At 35.1% G+C, this 18,593-nt stretch overlaps 2 protein-coding genes and 2 long non-coding RNA genes across 6 annotated transcripts; 2 read left to right on the top strand and 2 right to left on the bottom strand.

Moving 5' to 3' along the window:
• Nucleotides 1–1,307: 1,307 nt before the first annotated feature.
• On the bottom strand, nt 1,308–2,593 carry LOC145219082 (uncharacterized). Of its 2 annotated transcripts, none has more exons than XR_013857849.1 (3): nt 2,109–2,593; nt 1,847–1,877; nt 1,308–1,552 (listed from the first exon to the last, which is right to left on the bottom strand). It is a non-coding gene; the product is annotated as an uncharacterized LOC145219082 (long non-coding RNA). The 2 variants fall into 2 exon arrangements; XR_013857850.1 differs by having other exon boundaries at nt 1,847–1,881.
• A 660-nt stretch (nt 2,594–3,253) lies between these two features.
• LOC145220243 (uncharacterized) lies at nt 3,254–4,073 on the top strand. Its single transcript, XR_013858046.1, has 2 exons — nt 3,254–3,478; nt 3,661–4,073. It is a non-coding gene; the product is annotated as an uncharacterized LOC145220243 (long non-coding RNA).
• Nucleotides 4,074–9,479: 5,406 nt separating this feature from the next.
• Nucleotides 9,480–10,025, top strand: LOC145219363 (uncharacterized). Its single transcript, XM_080086736.1, has one exon. The coding sequence runs from the start codon at nt 9,480–9,482 to the stop codon at nt 10,023–10,025; it is 546 nt and encodes a 181-aa protein (XP_079942862.1).
• A 1,678-nt stretch (nt 10,026–11,703) lies between these two features.
• LOC145218877 (uncharacterized) lies at nt 11,704–14,837 on the bottom strand. Of its 2 annotated transcripts, XM_080086275.1 has the most exons (6): nt 14,119–14,837; nt 13,443–14,027; nt 13,265–13,367; nt 12,887–13,030; nt 12,719–12,818; nt 11,704–12,510 (listed from the first exon to the last, which is right to left on the bottom strand). In XM_080086275.1, exons 4-6 carry the CDS (start codon nt 12,956–12,958, stop codon nt 12,380–12,382), a joined length of 303 nt encoding a protein of 100 aa, XP_079942401.1. In that variant the 5' UTR covers nt 12,959–13,030; nt 13,265–13,367; nt 13,443–14,027; nt 14,119–14,837; the 3' UTR covers nt 11,704–12,379. The 2 variants fall into 2 exon arrangements, with proteins under 2 accessions (XP_079942401.1, XP_079942400.1); XM_080086274.1 differs by having other exon boundaries at nt 12,887–13,367.
• Nucleotides 14,838–18,593: the final 3,756 nt, after the last annotated feature.

An 18,593-nucleotide genomic window follows, 5' to 3' on the forward strand; every position in this document is an offset into this window, starting at 1 on the left:
TGGTAAAAATTATATGTCGTACCATATCACTTACGTTGTCGTGGGCGTGTTATGCATTGGCAAAGTGAGCATTGAATAGATAAGCCAAATGTGACATATCTTTAAACAACCTAGGCCTGGCCATTATTACTTATCAAACATAAATATCAGGACAGTGTATTTTCGTAATAAACTTTTATTCTGTCTAAAAACTTTACAAAGTTAAACTGTCAAAAAGCTTTACTTTACATAGTACTGTCAGTGAAGATTCAACCGAATCATTTTGTAAAGTACTGTACTATGGTATATGCAAAGGGTGTGCAACCTGTGGGTCGCTGAATAATGATCGATCGGCATGCGAAGACGATTGAATTTTTCCCGTATGTATCTGTTGTAAGGCAATGAAGTCGTGCTTCTGATGATACAAACGCGTGTTGCGAACATCGACACTTTATGGTAAAACGATTTAGGTTCCAAAACATCAAGTCGATTAGAACAGCAAATTTACTTTTTTTTATACTAAACAGTTACTCATTTGCGGACCCATAAGTATTTACCAAACCTTAATGCGACCCTTTATTCTCTTAGTCACCCTTAACTATTTAAATTTGAGATGATCAAATCTGCTAGTGGTTGCCAAGCACACGCGTTTAGATAGTAAGGACAATGCCCCTACTCTCAAGTTGCACACCGCGGACAAATGCAATATGTCAACGATTAATCCGCAGTGCATATCGTAGTAGTATCAGCATGTTTTTAAATATGAAACTTTTAACTCAAGTGTGAGTGCAAAAAGATAGCCCTTAAAGCGTAGCAATAAAGTTTTCCACACGTACTCGAATAGAATTGTTTGATACGCGCGAACAGAATGAATGAATGGTAGATTTTGTGTAGGGACACGTTGGAAAAGGAAATTGTTGCAAAGCTGACTGCCACATTGCAATGCCTGTTGAAGTCGTTAAGCTTGTACCTTCAGTGGACAATTAGACATTGCAAAAACCTAATTGCATAATGTTGTCCAGTTTTAATTGTTTGGTGTTGTAAACGTTATATTACACCAAAGACTTCTTTTTAGGTAAGCAAGGAAGTTAATGTTTTAATAACATAACTTTAATTTTAATTCTAAGCTGAAATTAGCACCCAAAAAGACATTGGTGAGCGTACGGAATAGTTATCATAAAGAAAGTTTGTGACCAACCATCTCAACAACATTACAGGCTTCTTCTGTTTTAGCTGATTGTAAATTGCATGCTTTATTTTGTTGCTGGTTGAGTCCGGCATTTTATTCAGTTTCAGCAAACAACGTTTTTAGAATACGTTACACTGTGGCGACCTCTCTTGCATGTGTACAATCGTGTTTATCGAAGCGTGCGTTTTGCCTTTTTCTCGCATTGTCGTTGTTGCATTATAAGCGCGTTTTTGTTGTTGCGCGTTCTTCTTTATTATCGAACTGCAATGAAATAAAGCATCCGCTTTAACACAACATTATTTTGAGCAGCAAATTGGCAGCTGAAGCTTACAGCACCAGTTTGTTGTTTGATACGTTACTGCTTTCTTTGACGAATCCCGTGTTCTATAAACACAAAACGTAAAGTTTAATTTAAAAAAGAAACAAGGGGGAAGTAATTATTTTTGACCAGGTTTTAATTTGTCATGTAGTTATGTGCAATGTCAGTTTGTTTTGTACACACGTATTAGTCTCTGATTGCAACAAAAATGGGACATCGAAACTTGGAATAGGTCTCGCGAGGCAAAAAAATGTAAGACACATAGGTCTAACACACAAATAAAAATTGACCAATTTATAGTCTGGTCCAGTAAAAGTGACCTGATCAACATTTTATCACAATTGAACTTATATCCCCACCTCTTCGCGACTTTCGGCGTGTCATTTAAATCTGACTGTAAAAAAACGTAATTATTTTTTTAGAACCTATTAATCATCTGATAGAGTTGGAAATTAAGACAGTTGCAAACAAGTGTCAACAAATTAAGATAATTACAAAAAAGTGCCAACAAATTGCTGTATCTCTATTGAAACTGTTTCTTTCAGTCTAAGCGGGAAGGCGTTGTATATTAAGTCCAAATTAACAGAATCAACAGGATAAACAATAAAAAAGAAAACTTACCGAATCTACCAGACCTTTGCCATGCACAATCATCAAATACGAAATTAAGAAAATCAGACAGATTTCTTTCTTCATTGTCGGTTGTCTTTACAAAAGTAAACTCAGCCTCAACTTTGCGACCGTCCATCCAGAAATTTTGCTATAATACTTGTGCTTCTGCGTTTTAGCCACAAACCGGATGTTTTTAGTCTGCGATCTAACACTGTCTTTGATGGCGAAGTTGACATCAACAATTGTCTTCATAAAAATGTAAAATGATTTCTAAGAAATGTTTTGACATGAAAGGGCCAAAAACAAAATGTTTGCACATCTATTGTTTTTGCAAAAAAAACTCTTGTGTTTTTTTCTGCGTCGCTCTGTGGTGCGACATGTGCTGTATGAGCGTTAACACAGTCGGTTTAGTGTAGTGTTTTATGCGTTGATAGTATTACATCCATAAGACAACAATATTATCAATATAAATTTAAGTTTTATTTCAAACCCTGTTTGCTTAAACAAAAACGCACACGTTCTGTATTGGCCGAAACCCTTTGAAGTCGCTTACTGTCTATTATAAATAAACAGCATATATTACGAAAGCAATCGTTCCAACAAACATCGACCACCTTTGTGCAACTTGTCGAAAAATTACGCAGATAAATTTGGATTAATGTTTTGAAAACTCGCAACTTGCCAAGTTTACAGATTTTCACTAGCGAACCATCAGTGGTTAAGTATTCTCAGTATGACATAGTTAATAGAAATCGTTTGGGCGCTGTGATCTGCAGTAAATCAATGTCCTGTTATGTTTCGTAATAACTTCATAAATCTAGTGATCTAAGTTTTTATTAAAACGTTTTAACGTGCGTTTTATTTTGCACGTCAAAGTAGCAGAGAGCAGATTTTTGGCAATATCATACAGAAAACGAACTTATGAAAAAAAAAATTTTTAATTTAAACCAGCTGAGACGTTCTGATTTTAGAGTATATCTGAATGATTTTGATCAACTGTTCCATGGTGCTCCTAAATTCCACTAAGAAATATTGATAATTTCAACAGTTATCTCTGCTTCCAAACAACGGAATATGTCGTCGAAGTCCACGGAAATCGCAAATTTAATTTCTGATTTCTATTTTTAGGATTGTGCTATTGACCCCTCCCGTTTGCATATTTCCAAAATGTTTCCGAATTCGAACCACAGGGCTTTTTCAGCCAATCACAGCAGCGGAAATCTGCGGGTTGTCGATACGTCACGTCCAGGTTGCTAAGCGGTTACTTTGACTTCAGTATTGTCGACGTTGCAAGTTTTATGTCAGTTTTGAATGAAAAAAACATTTTTACAAGTCGGAACATAGTAAAGACTGATGCATTTTGGATGTTTAAACTGAAGGTAATGTTTATTAGGTTAAGTATAGCAGTAAATTATACACACATAATTTTTATTGGGTGTAAAATCACTTTTGTGCAATATATGCTCCATTAATGTTAGATTATACACTGATACTTTTTATTAAGTCTGAAATAGCTTTTGTGCAAAATATTTTCTATTATTAATGCTATGTGTTTGTTTAGGATAGCAACGCAACCCCTTCAATCCATCAATGTCAAAATTTTACTTTGTATATTTTTTACTTTGTATATGATGAGCACTGCATGCAGGAAAGTTTGCATGGCATAAAAACAGTGTATTATGCCTCATTGTCTCTAGTGCAAGCACCTATGATCAACGCAATTTAACACATGCATAGCATGCCATACCTTGGGATCAACAAACTGTTCCTAACCTACGGAGATGAATGGTTTATAATTGTACACAGTGCAGTTCTAACATAAGTGTACACTCCATTTGCATAGTTGTTCCAATTACTCCCCGTATTTTCAGTTTTGAATGTTGTTCTGTGCCACCAATGTATATGTTATTTTGATTGTGCATGCTAATTTTGTCATAAGTTTACAATAAAACAGAAGCGATTTTAAATAGCAAATTGAAGTAGTGTGCTTGAGAACAAATGCAGGATTAAGAAAAACTACTACAGTATAAAGTAAGTTATGAGAAGATTTACTTGTGCTAGCAAATTTATTGTTTTTCTTGTGACATTGAAATGATAATAGTCCCAAAAAATGTTGTACAGAATAGCTGCCATCTAAAACTATGCAGCAGTGTCAGAAATTTATTTTCCTTATCTCACCTGATGTGAGCAGCTTTTTCTCAGATATTTTATTTTTCTTGTTTACACCAGTTTTTTTTATTCATTTATAATCACATGTATAATACAAAACACCATTTTACTTACAATACTCTAAATTAGGGTAAGCAAGCTTGGGTAGTATTGACAGCACTCTATATTACCAGTCATATTTGTCAGCAAGTTAAATTAGTTTGTCTTGACCTTGCTACACAGGCTATTTATTTTCCTTCATGGTTTACATTAGTTTATTTAATTGCAACTCTTTTTTGGAACAAAACAGTTGTACCTAAATTAAAACACTATATCACTCATTTCAACAGTCATCCAAAAGTTTGTTTATTATTCATGCAGTAACCACAGTCAAAAATAATCAGTCAACAGTTCTATAAAGTAGATCCAATGATAATCTATTGGTATAATGCAGGTTCTGGAATAGCAAATAGGTAATAACACAAAAATACACGGAAAAGCTGCAGGAAAAGAGTAAAACACAAAAGGAAATGAATTTTTGTACCAACCATACCAAGAAAATATATCATTTTAATGTCAATACCAGAAATACAATGTATTTTGCTATTAAGCATTGCGGTTGCCAATTGAGTTTCTTCCAAATGAATGAAGTGCTGATCTTATTTGTGCAACAAAATGAGCAGAAGAGATAAAGTTCTTAAACCTTTCTACTGCTTCATTAGTTTTCTTTTAATGAAAGTCACTAGAGTGCTTGTAAGCTCAGAACGCTATCAAATTTAAGAAAAGTTCTCTGCAGTGTAGTCTGGACATTCAGTCACTGGTTTATGTTTATGAGGGTCCCGCAATGCCATCAGACAATGAAGTGGGTGGATTGATTTCCATGGCATTTGAACAGCCACCATGATCTTGTGTAGATGTGTGGTGGCCAAATCACTAATGAATTCCACAGATGGTGCCTGCTACTGACCAAAAGCAACTACTACATACATATGCTTCTGAGGTGCTGATCCCTGATACATCCCCAATTGGACTACCACATAACTGTAAGTGAGGCATTAGTCCGGTCCAGATTGGTTGTAGAAGCCACAAACACCATCTCAGAAGATTGTAACATCATTTTGTCGATTCTTTCCATGATCGGACAATGGCACGAACATAAAATCCTTTAAACTGCTAAAGGCAGATCCTAGCCTCAGATTTATCGGCATACTTCTGTATAGCACAAAACAAATTTATACCACTTGATGCCCCAAAGTTATATTTACGCCACTGATCCCAGAGATAGTACATAGAGCAGGGTTTTGGATTATGGCAGTTGTTAGTGACTGCTGCACTTATTCCATCTGTAACAAGCAACTTGGTCTCATGGGTTTGAACTTTTTAATGCTTGAGACACTAACAATCATTGCCAAAATTTTTTTGTAGATTCACTGATCTTTAGCTAACCAAGGTTTCCGGCAGCTTGAAGCAAGTGATTGTCGTTAACTGGCATACACGGATGAGTAGAAACCAACTTATCTGATGTTTAGTTGACTTGGTGTAAAGTTTGATTTTAACATCCATAGACACAGGACACAAAGTGTTGAATTTGATGCACCAATTTTATGTTGGCAAAACTGATTAAGATGGCATTTAAAGGTTTCCCAAAAATACTTTAGGGTTGAAAAATGTTTGGCATACATTCCAGCTAGTACTAGAAACTACACAAAAAGACTCAAGCCACTCGTCCCAGTCTTTTGCTGATTGTGAGGTCAATCTAAAAACCATTTCTTCATTTCCTTTTGTTACTAATTTTCCTTCAAGTTTCACAATTTGCTGCATGCCTTCAAGTTCCGCAATTTGCTGCATGGAATCCACTTAACAATATCCGATAATTATTTATAAAAAAGCTTGTGATTAATTATTAAAAATGCCTTTTAAAATGCTTTTATTTTAGTAATACAATTATAAAACCACGCACAACCTTAACTTTCAAATATAGTAACTCAAGGCAGATTGACTGGTTACTACGCAAGCTGTCTTCTGATTGGTTCAATGAGTCGACTACGCTGATTTGTTAAAAAGTCACATGACCCGGGAAAACCCGCCTTTGTGATTGGCTTAAAAAGCCCTGTGGTTCGAATTCGGAAACATTTTGGAAATATGCCTCCCGTTTGTATGACAGTGAGTTATTTGACGATGCTTGCGGCATATCGGTAGATTTGTTGTATTACACGTGTAGTTGTGAATGGAACAGTTCCTACACATGTTTCCTTGGAAACACGGCATGTTTATTATCCAACAGAGTACCAAATCAATTGTCCAAACAACCCAAGTATGTTGTGTGATGGATTTTGAATAAGTTTTTTCATTTTTGTTATACCTTGTTTCTTTACCCATGTTCTCTTTATGTCTTTTTGGTGAGGAAAAGAACAGAGTCCTAGGTAACACAATTCACAATACTTTATTTTTTGCTCCGTTTGCCTAGGGAAACTTTGATTACTGCATTAGTTACTTTGATTTTATGATAAGTGAACACTGCGTTATTGCTTCTTTTAAAGATTTGCTTTGATATTAGTTAGTGTTAGCTTCAAGCTTATGGGCCCAAATCCTACGCTAACGACGGAAATAAATGCATCATGGAGCGTAACTAAACGAAATGCAGCTACACCGCATTCATGACACATAATACTAGATAGTGCGAATGATTTCATAAAGATACGACAGAAACTAAAGAAAAAAGGGACATTTTAGTTCTTGCTTTAAAACTAATTGTACTTTGGTCCTGACGCGGATATAATTGCACCAGTGCAATTCCAGTTTGTATTTTCCATCTGTAATTTATTTTTCTGCGGTAAACAAATGACATCACAGTCTAAGCCAGCGGTTCCCAAACTGGGGTCCGCGGTCCTTTAGGGGTCCGTGAGGCAATTTTGGGGGAACCGCGAAGCGGTTGAAGTAATTCTATAATCTTATTTGGCGTCAGTTTGTGCCACTAAATAAGTTTAAATCAAAGTAGAATTGAGAATCGACTGTCTCCATTGCTAAACAATTGCCTTTATTGAATGACAACTGTCAAAAAATGCAATTGTTCGCGCACAATCGTAATGTTTTTGTCCTGTTTGTGATGTTACATGCTGTCTTTGGATGATTGTTATGCGCAATTTTGCATAACTAGCTAAAATCCTGCAATCAACTTTCGTTTGTGTGAAATACACATTTACAGTTAAGGACCGCGAGCCCTCGAAATAATGGCGAAGGGACCGTTTTGAAAAAAATATGAAAAAGTTTGAGAACCACTGGTCTAAGCGAACGTTGACCCACGAAGGATATATCTGTGCACACAACGGGGTAATTCCCAGTTCGTGCGTCAGTGCATTGAAACTCAAATAATATCCACCAGAAGAAAAAAAAATGGAAGAGGATTATTGAATACCAGCATGTTTTTCACCGTGCAAATTTAAAATTCGCCAACACAAATCAACTAATTTAACCCTGTTTACATGGACGCTTGAAACGGATTCGAATCCGTTTCGTCAATCCGCTTCTCTCGTTTTTGCCGCTGAAACGGATTGAATGCTGAATCCGCCCCGACTAGGTGGTTTAATCCGTTTCGTGCTTAATCCGCCTTCTTGTTAAGGCGCGTTTGCTGTGTTGTCAGGTTAGTTGGAGGGTAAAAATATGTTATTTGCCAGTTTATTTGCTTTGCATCGGAAAGCATTTTGTAGAGATAGATTTAGGGTGTAAACTGCCGATCAGGCGAAATGTGCAACGGGAAAGTATAGTCGGCTTGTTGTCAGGCCCATTGCTGGCAGGTTGACCAACTAGAAAAAATGTTAATTTGCCTATCTGTTCAGCTTCAGTTTATGTACTTAATATATGGTAGTGACAATTGATGTTAGCAGATGTAGAAACCCCTCTGCAAATTCTCTGGTCAGTATTATATACATGACATACAAATGCCTAACAAATGGTAGAGTATGACATGTAAGTGTAGTCTTGTTCCAAAACAAACATCTTTCAAGAAAAATAGTTACAAGGATTACTAAATGTTTTACCTCAATGCTGGTTTTGCTATACAGAAAACATGTTTCTGTTAAGTGTAAAATTATTTAAACCCAGTTTTACAGAAATGCAACAACAGCATCCAAATAAGTGGACATTTTTTGATGATATTAGGAAACTATATTCAGATTGATTTGCAATGCAAGTGAGTATGAACAGTAGATGCATGTCATAACTATTTCATCACATAACACCACAAAGCATATGTAAATGTGATTTATAAATGTAAAGCCATTTTGTCATAACTGTAACAAAATCTATATAGTGTGATAAAATTGTGTGGCTATTTGGTAATGTAAGGCAGCACCCAATAGCATGTACTGTTGGTTTTAACTTCATTTCACATTCACATGTTATGTTTTGTAGGACGAACACCTACCTACATAAAAACATGTGTTTTTTTTGTAATGATACTAAGGCACCACCCAATGCTATATACTGTTAAATGTATTAACAATCACATGTTAAGTTTTATTTTGGGGACTAACACCTACACAATAACATGTGGCTATTTTGTAATGGTACTAAGGCACTGTATTCACAATCACATGTTATTTTTTTGTAGGACAAACATAACACAAGAACATGATACATTTTCGGATTTATTTGGGAACGAAAGTGAACAAGGCACAAGCAGAAAGGCAATGGTGGAGTCCATAAAAAGACAATTGTGGAAAGATACAGCAACTAAATGAAAAATATTATATCAGTATTCACACAACAGAACACCAAACACACAAAACAGTGATAAAATGATAACTGATGTGAAGCCTGTATTTTAATTAGTATTTTAAATTACACCATGGTGCTGTAAATGTATTTATGTTGTTGTGTCCTTCCGCTTTTTGACCAGTACTCATTGGTTCTATTTGAATAAGGTGCCTGGAGAGCCGAATAGGGTAATAAGTGGTAATAAAATTAAATAATTGTCATGTCTAAAACAACTCCAAGAAAGACTGGACAGCAAGCACAGTCCACCTGGATAAGCAAACTTGATGCTGTATTAAACCAAACAAAGGAAAACAGCGAAAAAATGAACGAAATGATGGAAGAGATTCAAATCATTAAAAAAAGTAAGCAATTTCTGTCTGAAAAATATGACTGTATTCTAAAAAAGGTAACAACAAATGAGGAGGAAATCAAAAAAGTAAAAACAGAACATGCGACACTGAAGAAAGATATCGAGGAATGAAAAAACTACTAAATGAAAGCAAAAATGAACTAAATGCACTGGAACAATACGGAAGAAGGGACTGTCTGGAATTTAAAGGAATTAATTACAACAAAGAAGAAAGTACTGACGAGATTATCATTGCAGTGTCTAAACAAGTTGGTGTAAAAGTCACAAAAGCTGACATAAGTGTGTCACATCGAATTGGAGTAGTTAAAAATGATCGTCGCAAAGATCCCCCAACAATTATTGCCAAATTCACGACAAGGAAAATTCGAGATGAAATATATAACAACAGGGGAAAACTTAGACAAGTTAGACAAGCCAACAAATCAAAAATCTTCATTAATGAAAGTTTAACAAAAATGAACAGAAAGCTGTTTAACTGCTGTCTGCATCGCAAAAAATCAGCAAATCTTCAGTACATATGGACAAAAAATGGAACAATTCTTTTGAAAAAGGATGATGAAAGTGCAACCATTGCTATACGGAATATAGAGGACATGAGTCTTCACAACATTCCATGGGATGATGTAGAAGCCTCAAGGATTGTTGACAAGTAATGTATATATATATCCACAGCTTTTGTCCTGGTGAATTATTATTGTTAGTTTTTCCTGTTTTACTTGTTGTTACACTGTCTCAAACGAATACTACATTTAAATGACTGGAATGGCAACATATTATGATATAACTGATTATAATTCCTTACTTTCAACTGTCTCTTGTAATGACATTGTGATAATTCATTTTAATGTAAGAAGTTTGACAAAAAACTATGATGTTTTGATGGAGTTCATTGATACCTGTAATTTAAAGCCCGACATCATTGCAATCTCCGAAACCAAACTCAATGATCAAACCTCTTTAAATGTTAGCATATCCGGATACAACTTTGTTCAGCATAATTCTGAAACACATGCTGGTTTGTACATTAAAGAATCATTCACATTTAATATTACTAAAACATATTTCATTGCAATGCCAAAATGTGAAAACCTTTGGGTTGAGCTACAACTTCAGGATACAAAACATGTGATCATAGGGGTGGTATACCCAAAGTCTATCTATCAAACACAAGTTGTCGCACGAGAATTCATGGAGCGTGAAATGGGGCGACTTTGCACGCTTTTAACAACGCAAAGGATAGGGTTTTGGATGTTGTTTTCAATAACCTGGCTTAACGACTAAATATTTTTTATTTCTAAATTGCCTTGCTGACAAGAAAATTTATGCGTGACGTAAAAATGACGTCATTGGTTGCTAGGCAACACACAATGTTTGCAGGAAAGCAGTTTTGTTGTCAATAGTTTAGTGAAAAAAATTTTCTGCATCGTTTGCTAGCAAATTTGTGAATAAAGTGTAGTAAATATAAATGATCCCGACCGTTTTTAGTAATAAAAAATGTTGACTGTACAGATATTTCAAAAACTTAGAAATATAAGTGTTACCAAAGCAGTTTTTTTATCAAAGTTATACTTTTTAAAGTCTTTATTTAGGTTAACGGTATACTTATTTTTTTGCAACTGGAAAAAGTGCAAACCTACAGAAATTTGCAATACATTTAACAGTTCTATGATAAGATGAATAAAGTGCATATATATAAACTTGCAACTTAAAATAGTAAAAAAAGTGGTTTGGTGGCCAGTTAAGTGCACCAATATAATGAAGAAACTGGTGGATGGGTGGGCTTTTAAAAGAACAAGCCATTGATTTCAAAGTATCCTTACTGAAGAAGAATTATTTAGTATCCCATCGCACCAAACCTGTGTAAGAAGTTGCTGTTTGGCATGGCTCCTGGCTTGCAATACCAACAGGCATATAGACTCAGAAAAAGTAAAACATAAATGCCAATGTTTTATTTTGCAACAATTTTGATTAAAACAGACACAAATAATGACATAAAATAGTAATGCATAACAAGATGGAAAGACAAATAACATTCATTGATTTAAATGTAATTTTGTGACATTTAGAAGGCTGACACAGGATCTATTGGACTTCATTTAACTACTGTGTTTATGAAGCTTCAAAAAAACATGTCATACTGTGCAGTGTGTCTCTTAAGTTTTGACTTTTTTGATTTTATGGAATCACCAATTTTGAAAATTGCTAATAATTCTTGCATGTTATTTTATGCCCTTAATGAAATCATTTGGATTTTTTGTGATATCCTCACATAACATGTATTGTTGGAAGTATCAGCTGAAACTGAAATAAATAAAAAAAGTGCCACTTTGGATGCAAAATTTCCCACGAGACTTTTTGTGCTGTACAGGTGAATAGATTCAAGAAGATTTAACAATTTTGTTGATATTGGTTGTTTTATGCATCAATGTTAGTTGTATTTGTTTATATTGCATTTTTTATTGTGGTTGTGTTGCATATGACAGTACACATATTCAACATGGTATATAGACATTAATTAATGCAATAAATATTTTTATCACTGAAAAGTGTCAAATATCTTTCAAAAAAATGAAAAAAAGAGGGAAAGATTGTGCAACACCTTTAAAGGTAGTACCAAAAGCTTTCAAAATTCAGTATGTGAACGATGACGTCACTATTACGTCATGACTTTTCTGACCTTGGAAGACCATGGTCAAACTATTTATTCCAATTTTAGATGAATATACATCACAACCTTTTTATCTTTCGGGACTTAAGTAGGCTACATGTATATCTACTGGAAAATTTACCCGCTAAAACCTAATTTAAACTCTATTTCATGTTCATCAGTTCCATTTAAACATTATAAGTTGAGCGTAGTTATATTTTTATTCAAAATTTTGCAGAAATTGCAAAATCAAACACCGCAAAAGTATCCAAATTAATCATTTTATAAATCGGCCCCATAAGGCGCAATGCAAAATTCGCGCTAATTTCGCCCCATTTTCATCCCCACAACTTGTGTTTTCTATGGCGTGCGACAACTTGTGTTTTCTATGGCGTGCGACAACTTGTGTTTTCTATGGATTTTGGGTATACCGACATCCAAGTTATAACATTTCCGAATTTCAGACAAACTTAGAAAAATGTCTGTTTGCTCTAAATAAAAAGAAAACTGTTTTTTACATTCTTGGGGATTTCAATATTGACCTAAGTACTAGCAGTACACTATGCAACAACTACAAGGAAATGTTGACAAGCCTAAACATAAAATCATTGATCAATACATACTCTCACATAGCTCCTTCCCTAACAAGATCTGCCATAGATCATATATATACAAATAATGACATAGGGCAACTCGTACCTGGTTTAGTAGAATTTGATATATCTGACCATCTTCCAATATTCGTCATTGCCAAACACATCCCACACAAAGTAGTCACCACAACAAGGAAATTCAGAACCTATAAAAACTTCAATCTAGAAAGCTATTGTGAAGATATACTGCAAATCCAAGCCAACGTCATATTACCTTCATCTGTTGAAGAAACAATGGTTCAAATAATGTCGCTTTTGCAAGAAGTAATAAACAAACATGCACCATATGCTAAGCCTCCCAAAAATCGTCGCAAACATAACCCATGGATCACAAGAGCAATTCTGAACTCCATTAACACTAAGAACAAAATGTACAAAAAAACAATCCACTCGGACAACACAAACATCAAAACAACAACTTTACTACACAAACCTTTTTACAGCTAACCAAAACAATCCCCAAAAAACCTGGCAGACAATACGGAATATCACCTCACACAAACAAACAAAACACAACTACATCACAAAAGTTACAAATAACTCACAACACATTACAGATCCCACATTAATAGCTGATGCATTCAACACCTACTTTTCGACAATTGGCAGCAACATGGCAAGCAAAATTCTCTCTACACCACAACCTCCAACATTATTTCTTCCCTGTCCGACTTCAAATTCATTTTGATTTATACCTACTAATGCAAGTGAGGTTTATAATATTATAATGGCACTAAACGAAAGGAAGGCACCAGGACCATACGATATACCTGTAAAATTGCTTAAACTTGCTGCCCCATATCTATCTCATCTGCTTAGTGACATATTCAATGAATGTGTTCATTCAGGTGTCTATCCCAACTGTCTAAAACTGGCAAAAGTCATTCCGTGCTTCAAAGGTGGGAATTCCCAGGAAATGTCTAACTACCGACCAATGGATGCGGGCAAACAAGTTGTCACTAAACTACAAAAAAACAAAATTTATGATATTCACCAAGAAGAAAGATATCCTTCATTCCAAATTTAAAATAACATATGGACACAACTCTATAGAAGAGGTGCAAACAGTGAAATACCTTGGCGTGTTTTTTGACAACAAATTAAATTTTAAACCCCACATACAATATCTTCGCAAAAAAATTAATTGCATTGCTGGCATGCTTGCCAAGCTACGACATCTTATGCAATTTCGAACCCTCCGAGCTGTGTATTACTCATTGGTACACCCATACCTCCTGCATGGAATCATAGCTTGGGGCTTTGCTAACCCAACTAGTTTGCAGCCATTAATATCCCTTCAGAACAGGATTTTAAAAATTATAACTCACAGCCCATACCGCACGTCGCCAACACCTCTGTACAAAAAAACAAACATTGTGAAATTAAAAGACATTCATTTCACAGAGTTAGCAAAGTTTGTATTTTTTTTAAAAAGCATGGCATTACCTGAGACTTTTCACCAATATTTAACACCAATACAGCACATTCACCAGCACAACACCAGATTGGCAACAAGAGGCCAATACTTTTTGCATCGCGTTTCGTCAAAACGAGCACAAAACACTATATTCTATGCCAGTTCTAAAGTGTGGGACAGTCTGCCTGAAAACATTAAACACGTTGGTTTTCACACATTCAAAAAGAAAGTAAAGCAGTTTCTTGTTAGCAAATACGCTTTATTTTAAAATTTGTTCAGTCATTACATGCTGCCCCCACCCACGTGCTGTGGTAAACACGCCTTGCATTGTTTTTGTTCTGATTACTGTGTCCAATCAACAACTATTACGCGCTGCTGGCCTTCTTTTTTCCTTGCTAATTTGCCCTCCAGCTTTTCAAATCAATCCTGCGCATACCCACAACGATTCACTCAAAATCATTCTTGCGATTTCGTTCTTCCATTGTATTGCTATTATGTTTCTTTATTTTATTACGTATCGTTGCTGCTGCATTGCTCAGCAACTTCGCCCTAACAGTCACTCTTTCGGTCTAGGTGACCGCTAATTACCCATCGTCCTTTTTCGTAGTTCATCGCTACTGAATAAACAATAGTAGGTCAATGACTTGGCGGCCAATGATTGGCCTTTCATTGACCCGTCACGCAGATACTTTTGTTGTGCAATTTCGTTTTTTTTCTCGTTGTGCAATGTCTCGTGACAAATAAACCATTGAATTGAATTGTAGGTTCAGATATATATGTCTTTGTCAAATGTGTATGGAGTAAAATTTATGACAGACTTCATCAAACATAGAAGCAAGGATATTGAGATTTTTAAACAATGGGGCAGTTAAGGGGTCGAAATTTCCGCATGGTGTCGCCACGCAACAGTTATAGTTGTCATAACGGCAGAAACGCGCGCAAATTGAAAGGCCTAAATTTCGCATTACTCCGTCAACACAACTCTACTCCGTCATATTTTTACCACTAAACATTGTTATTTGCCAACTTAAATCAACTAAAATGGATTATTCTAAATGGAAATCTGAGTTAAATAAAAGGTGTCCCAAAACAACTGGCAAGAATTTGAAGATGCGTTGTATTTCTGTGTTTTTTTGCAATAGCTTCTTGTTTTTTCTCTGCATAACTACTTGTACACAGACTTCAGGCTCATGATAGGAATGACAACTTCACTTGTGCTGTGAGCTTGATGGAGAATGTAGGTAGCAGCTCTGAGTTACAGTGGCACAAAGTAGAGTTTACTCAAATAATCAGCTAGGATCAAATACCACACACAACTGAGGAACAAGTGAAAGTTTATTTTCATTTCTTTTCATTAAGTCCACATGTGACAAAATTTCCAACAGTGATGTGAAGGCTATTGTGAAAGGACGCCTAGTCTGAAATGTTTATCTGAGTTTTATTTAAGTGGCATTGTACATGATTCACTGAAAAAAATGTTTCATATAATGTCAAAATAAAACTTGAAAACAGTGGAGAAATTGTAAATTCAGAATGTGAGTGTGCAGCAGGAAGAGGACGTGTTGCTACATGCAAACATCTAGCAGCCACAGCTCTTATGGTTTCCAAATTTCACATCACAGAAGAGCTATCTGTTAAGAAAAGTTATACAGATCAGCTTCAAACGTTTCACCACCCTGCAACACAATTGAAAAGTAATCACTCACTTTATTTATTACATGTACTGTATGGTGGTGACTTGTAAACCTTGTTTTCTACAAATAAAAAAATTGAATGAAACACAACTGAACAAAGTAAGTGCAAGGAATGTTAACCAAAGAAAGTTTCGCATAACAGCACCAAAATTTAGGGATATTATTTTGGCAACTGAAAGAAGAAATATGCAAAACTATGTAACTCTAAGTTTGTACTGTCCACAGGAGCAATATGTCATAGCAAAATGTATGAAAAAAGGGCACTTACTTTGTTCAGCAAGACAAAAAATATCCACATGAGTGCGGCAGGTCTGTTTATTGACAACCAACAGCCATACTTTGCTGCAACACCAGATGCAAAGCAAGAGAAAACTGGTTTGGTTAAGATTAAATGTCCATCTAGGGAAAGATTGCAATTATTACCGAAGGTGCTAACTTCCCATATCTGAATTTGTGAGTGACAGCCTTCAATTAAAAAAATCATAAATACTACTTTCAGATTCAGGGACAAATGGGCATTGCTAATAAGCAGTACTGCTACTTTGTGGTGTATGAATTCGAAGATTTTTAAGTTTTCAGATTCAAGGACATTTGGGCATTGCTAATAAGCAGTACTGCTACTTTATGGTGTATACATTTCAAGATGTATTTGTGCAGAAAAATTGCGAATCGGTCATTGGTTTAAGTATTTATGTACTAAATGTTTAGTTGATAACACAAGAATACATTATCATGTACTTTTTGGAAAACAACACACATTGTCCCGGACAGAACTGCCATACACAAAAAAATGTAACACTTATCTCTAACAATACATTGCCTAACATTTGTCCCCATAAAACAAACAAAACTAAGTTTATTTGACAGATGCAGCATAATGAGGCATGGATTGCTTTAATATATTGTATATTTTAGCAATATATTATTTTATATTAAGAGTCCTATGACTCTCTTAACATTGATCCTTTCTGATGCAGTATGCCTATCCTTTAGTTACTACTGAAATATTTTCAAGCTGGCTTTTTCCTTCTAGCATTGTTAGGGATGTTAACAAATATATCAAAGGATGTAAACAAATATTGCACTCTGATTCCTCTATCTGCCATAATACTGTCTACGGGTTGAGAAAACTCTGAGACATTTTAGTATAGTACAGAATCTTCTATTACTAGCCTATCACTTGTACATCCTCCATGAAAATTACTTAGAAAAGTCACTAGCCCTTTTGGTAAAATTCCAACCAGAATCCTTATGGTATTTTTGCATATTGAAAATGTGGAATTTTGAGCTTTAACATTTGTTGGTTTTTTTAATTTTTGTGGCATCTAAAATAACTCTGGTAGCAGGAAACTGCTGTTTAAATTTGGCGATCATTGATTGATCAACAACTTCTCGTGCTGGCCATGTATTTATTTCATCTGATAGAATAAATAAATTATCGGTTTCCACAACTTTTCAGTTTAAGGGTCACAACGCTTGATAGTCACCTTCCTTTTCTCATGCAGTTGACTGTTAAGTGGAAATTTATGGCCACCTTTACTTTCCAGGCAAATTGGCACACAATAGTATTGTGACATTGTATCAGCAATATGATTAATTTCTTAAATTTTTCTTTCAAACGTTCGATTTTATCAGACAACAGTAGCCCCGCAATACAAATCCGCTGCAAACTATAACTGTTGCGTGGCGACAGCGTGTGGCCATTTAATATTTTAATTAACTGCCCCATTAAGCACTTCTTTAAGGTCTGTTGTACATTATGACATAGCATTACCATCATCCTCTTGATAGTGTCAAAAGATTTGCAACCACAAATACATGTTTTACTTGCTGAATGAATGAAACCAAAAATGTACCTGAATAAATAGTATTTTATACAGTGTTGTTGCAACTTTGCTTTACCTTTTTGTGACCTGGGTTGATACATGTTTTGTTTTAATACAATTATCAAGTAATATTTGTAGTGATTTAAAAAGCAGTCAGAAATACCAACAAAGCTAACTTTATTGAAAACCTACAATGACTTATGCAGGAAGTGTTTAGTTAGTAATCAGTCTCAAACATAATGTAATGGCTATTTTCCCAACCTTGTTTAATGCCATTATGCTTCATATCCATCAAACTTGCTGAAAACAGATTCACAGTGAACTACTCAGAATTAAACTTTATAGCTAGAGGAAAGCTCAGCAACTTCTGAAACCAACTACAATTTAGAAAGGAAACAGTTGTTGGCACTTTAGTTGACAAATACAATACATAAAGACAGCTTTTTGCACTAACAGCTTGAATTTTTTTCTGACGAAATGATCTAAATAACATTTCTTGTCTTATTATAAACAAAGGTGCATAATTGCCATATGGCTGCGATTTACAATTAAACAACGACTTTTTAACCAACAAAAAGCAAAATAAATTACTATTTTTGGGGTAAGTTCACCGTACAAGGCGAAGCGGATCGAGCCATGCGCATGTAAATAGGACGCTGCAATGGATCAAATCTCCAGCCGGCTTGAGGCTTAATCCGATCCGTTTGCAGACGACGCATGTAAACAGGGTTAATGTACAGGAAACACAAAAACATTTTGTTATGAGATGTTTGTGTTTTTTTTATGAGCACAGCCGCTGTATTTGTTCGTTATATGTTGGGTTGTTAAATTGGTTGTGGACAAGCATCGCTTCACAGAAAGCTGGTTGCTAACACTTAAAACTTTACATCTACTAAATAGAAACAGACAACTTTGTTAATGCGTCTTATGAAAACTTCTTTTACTACGTATTTTATCTGCTTCGTCAAATAGACAAAACACACT

Source organism: Phallusia mammillata, chromosome 3 (assembly GCF_965637545.1).
Source record: "Phallusia mammillata chromosome 3, kaPhaMamm4.hap1.1, whole genome shotgun sequence".
In the NCBI taxonomy this organism is placed as follows: domain Eukaryota; kingdom Metazoa; phylum Chordata; class Ascidiacea; order Phlebobranchia; family Ascidiidae; genus Phallusia; species Phallusia mammillata.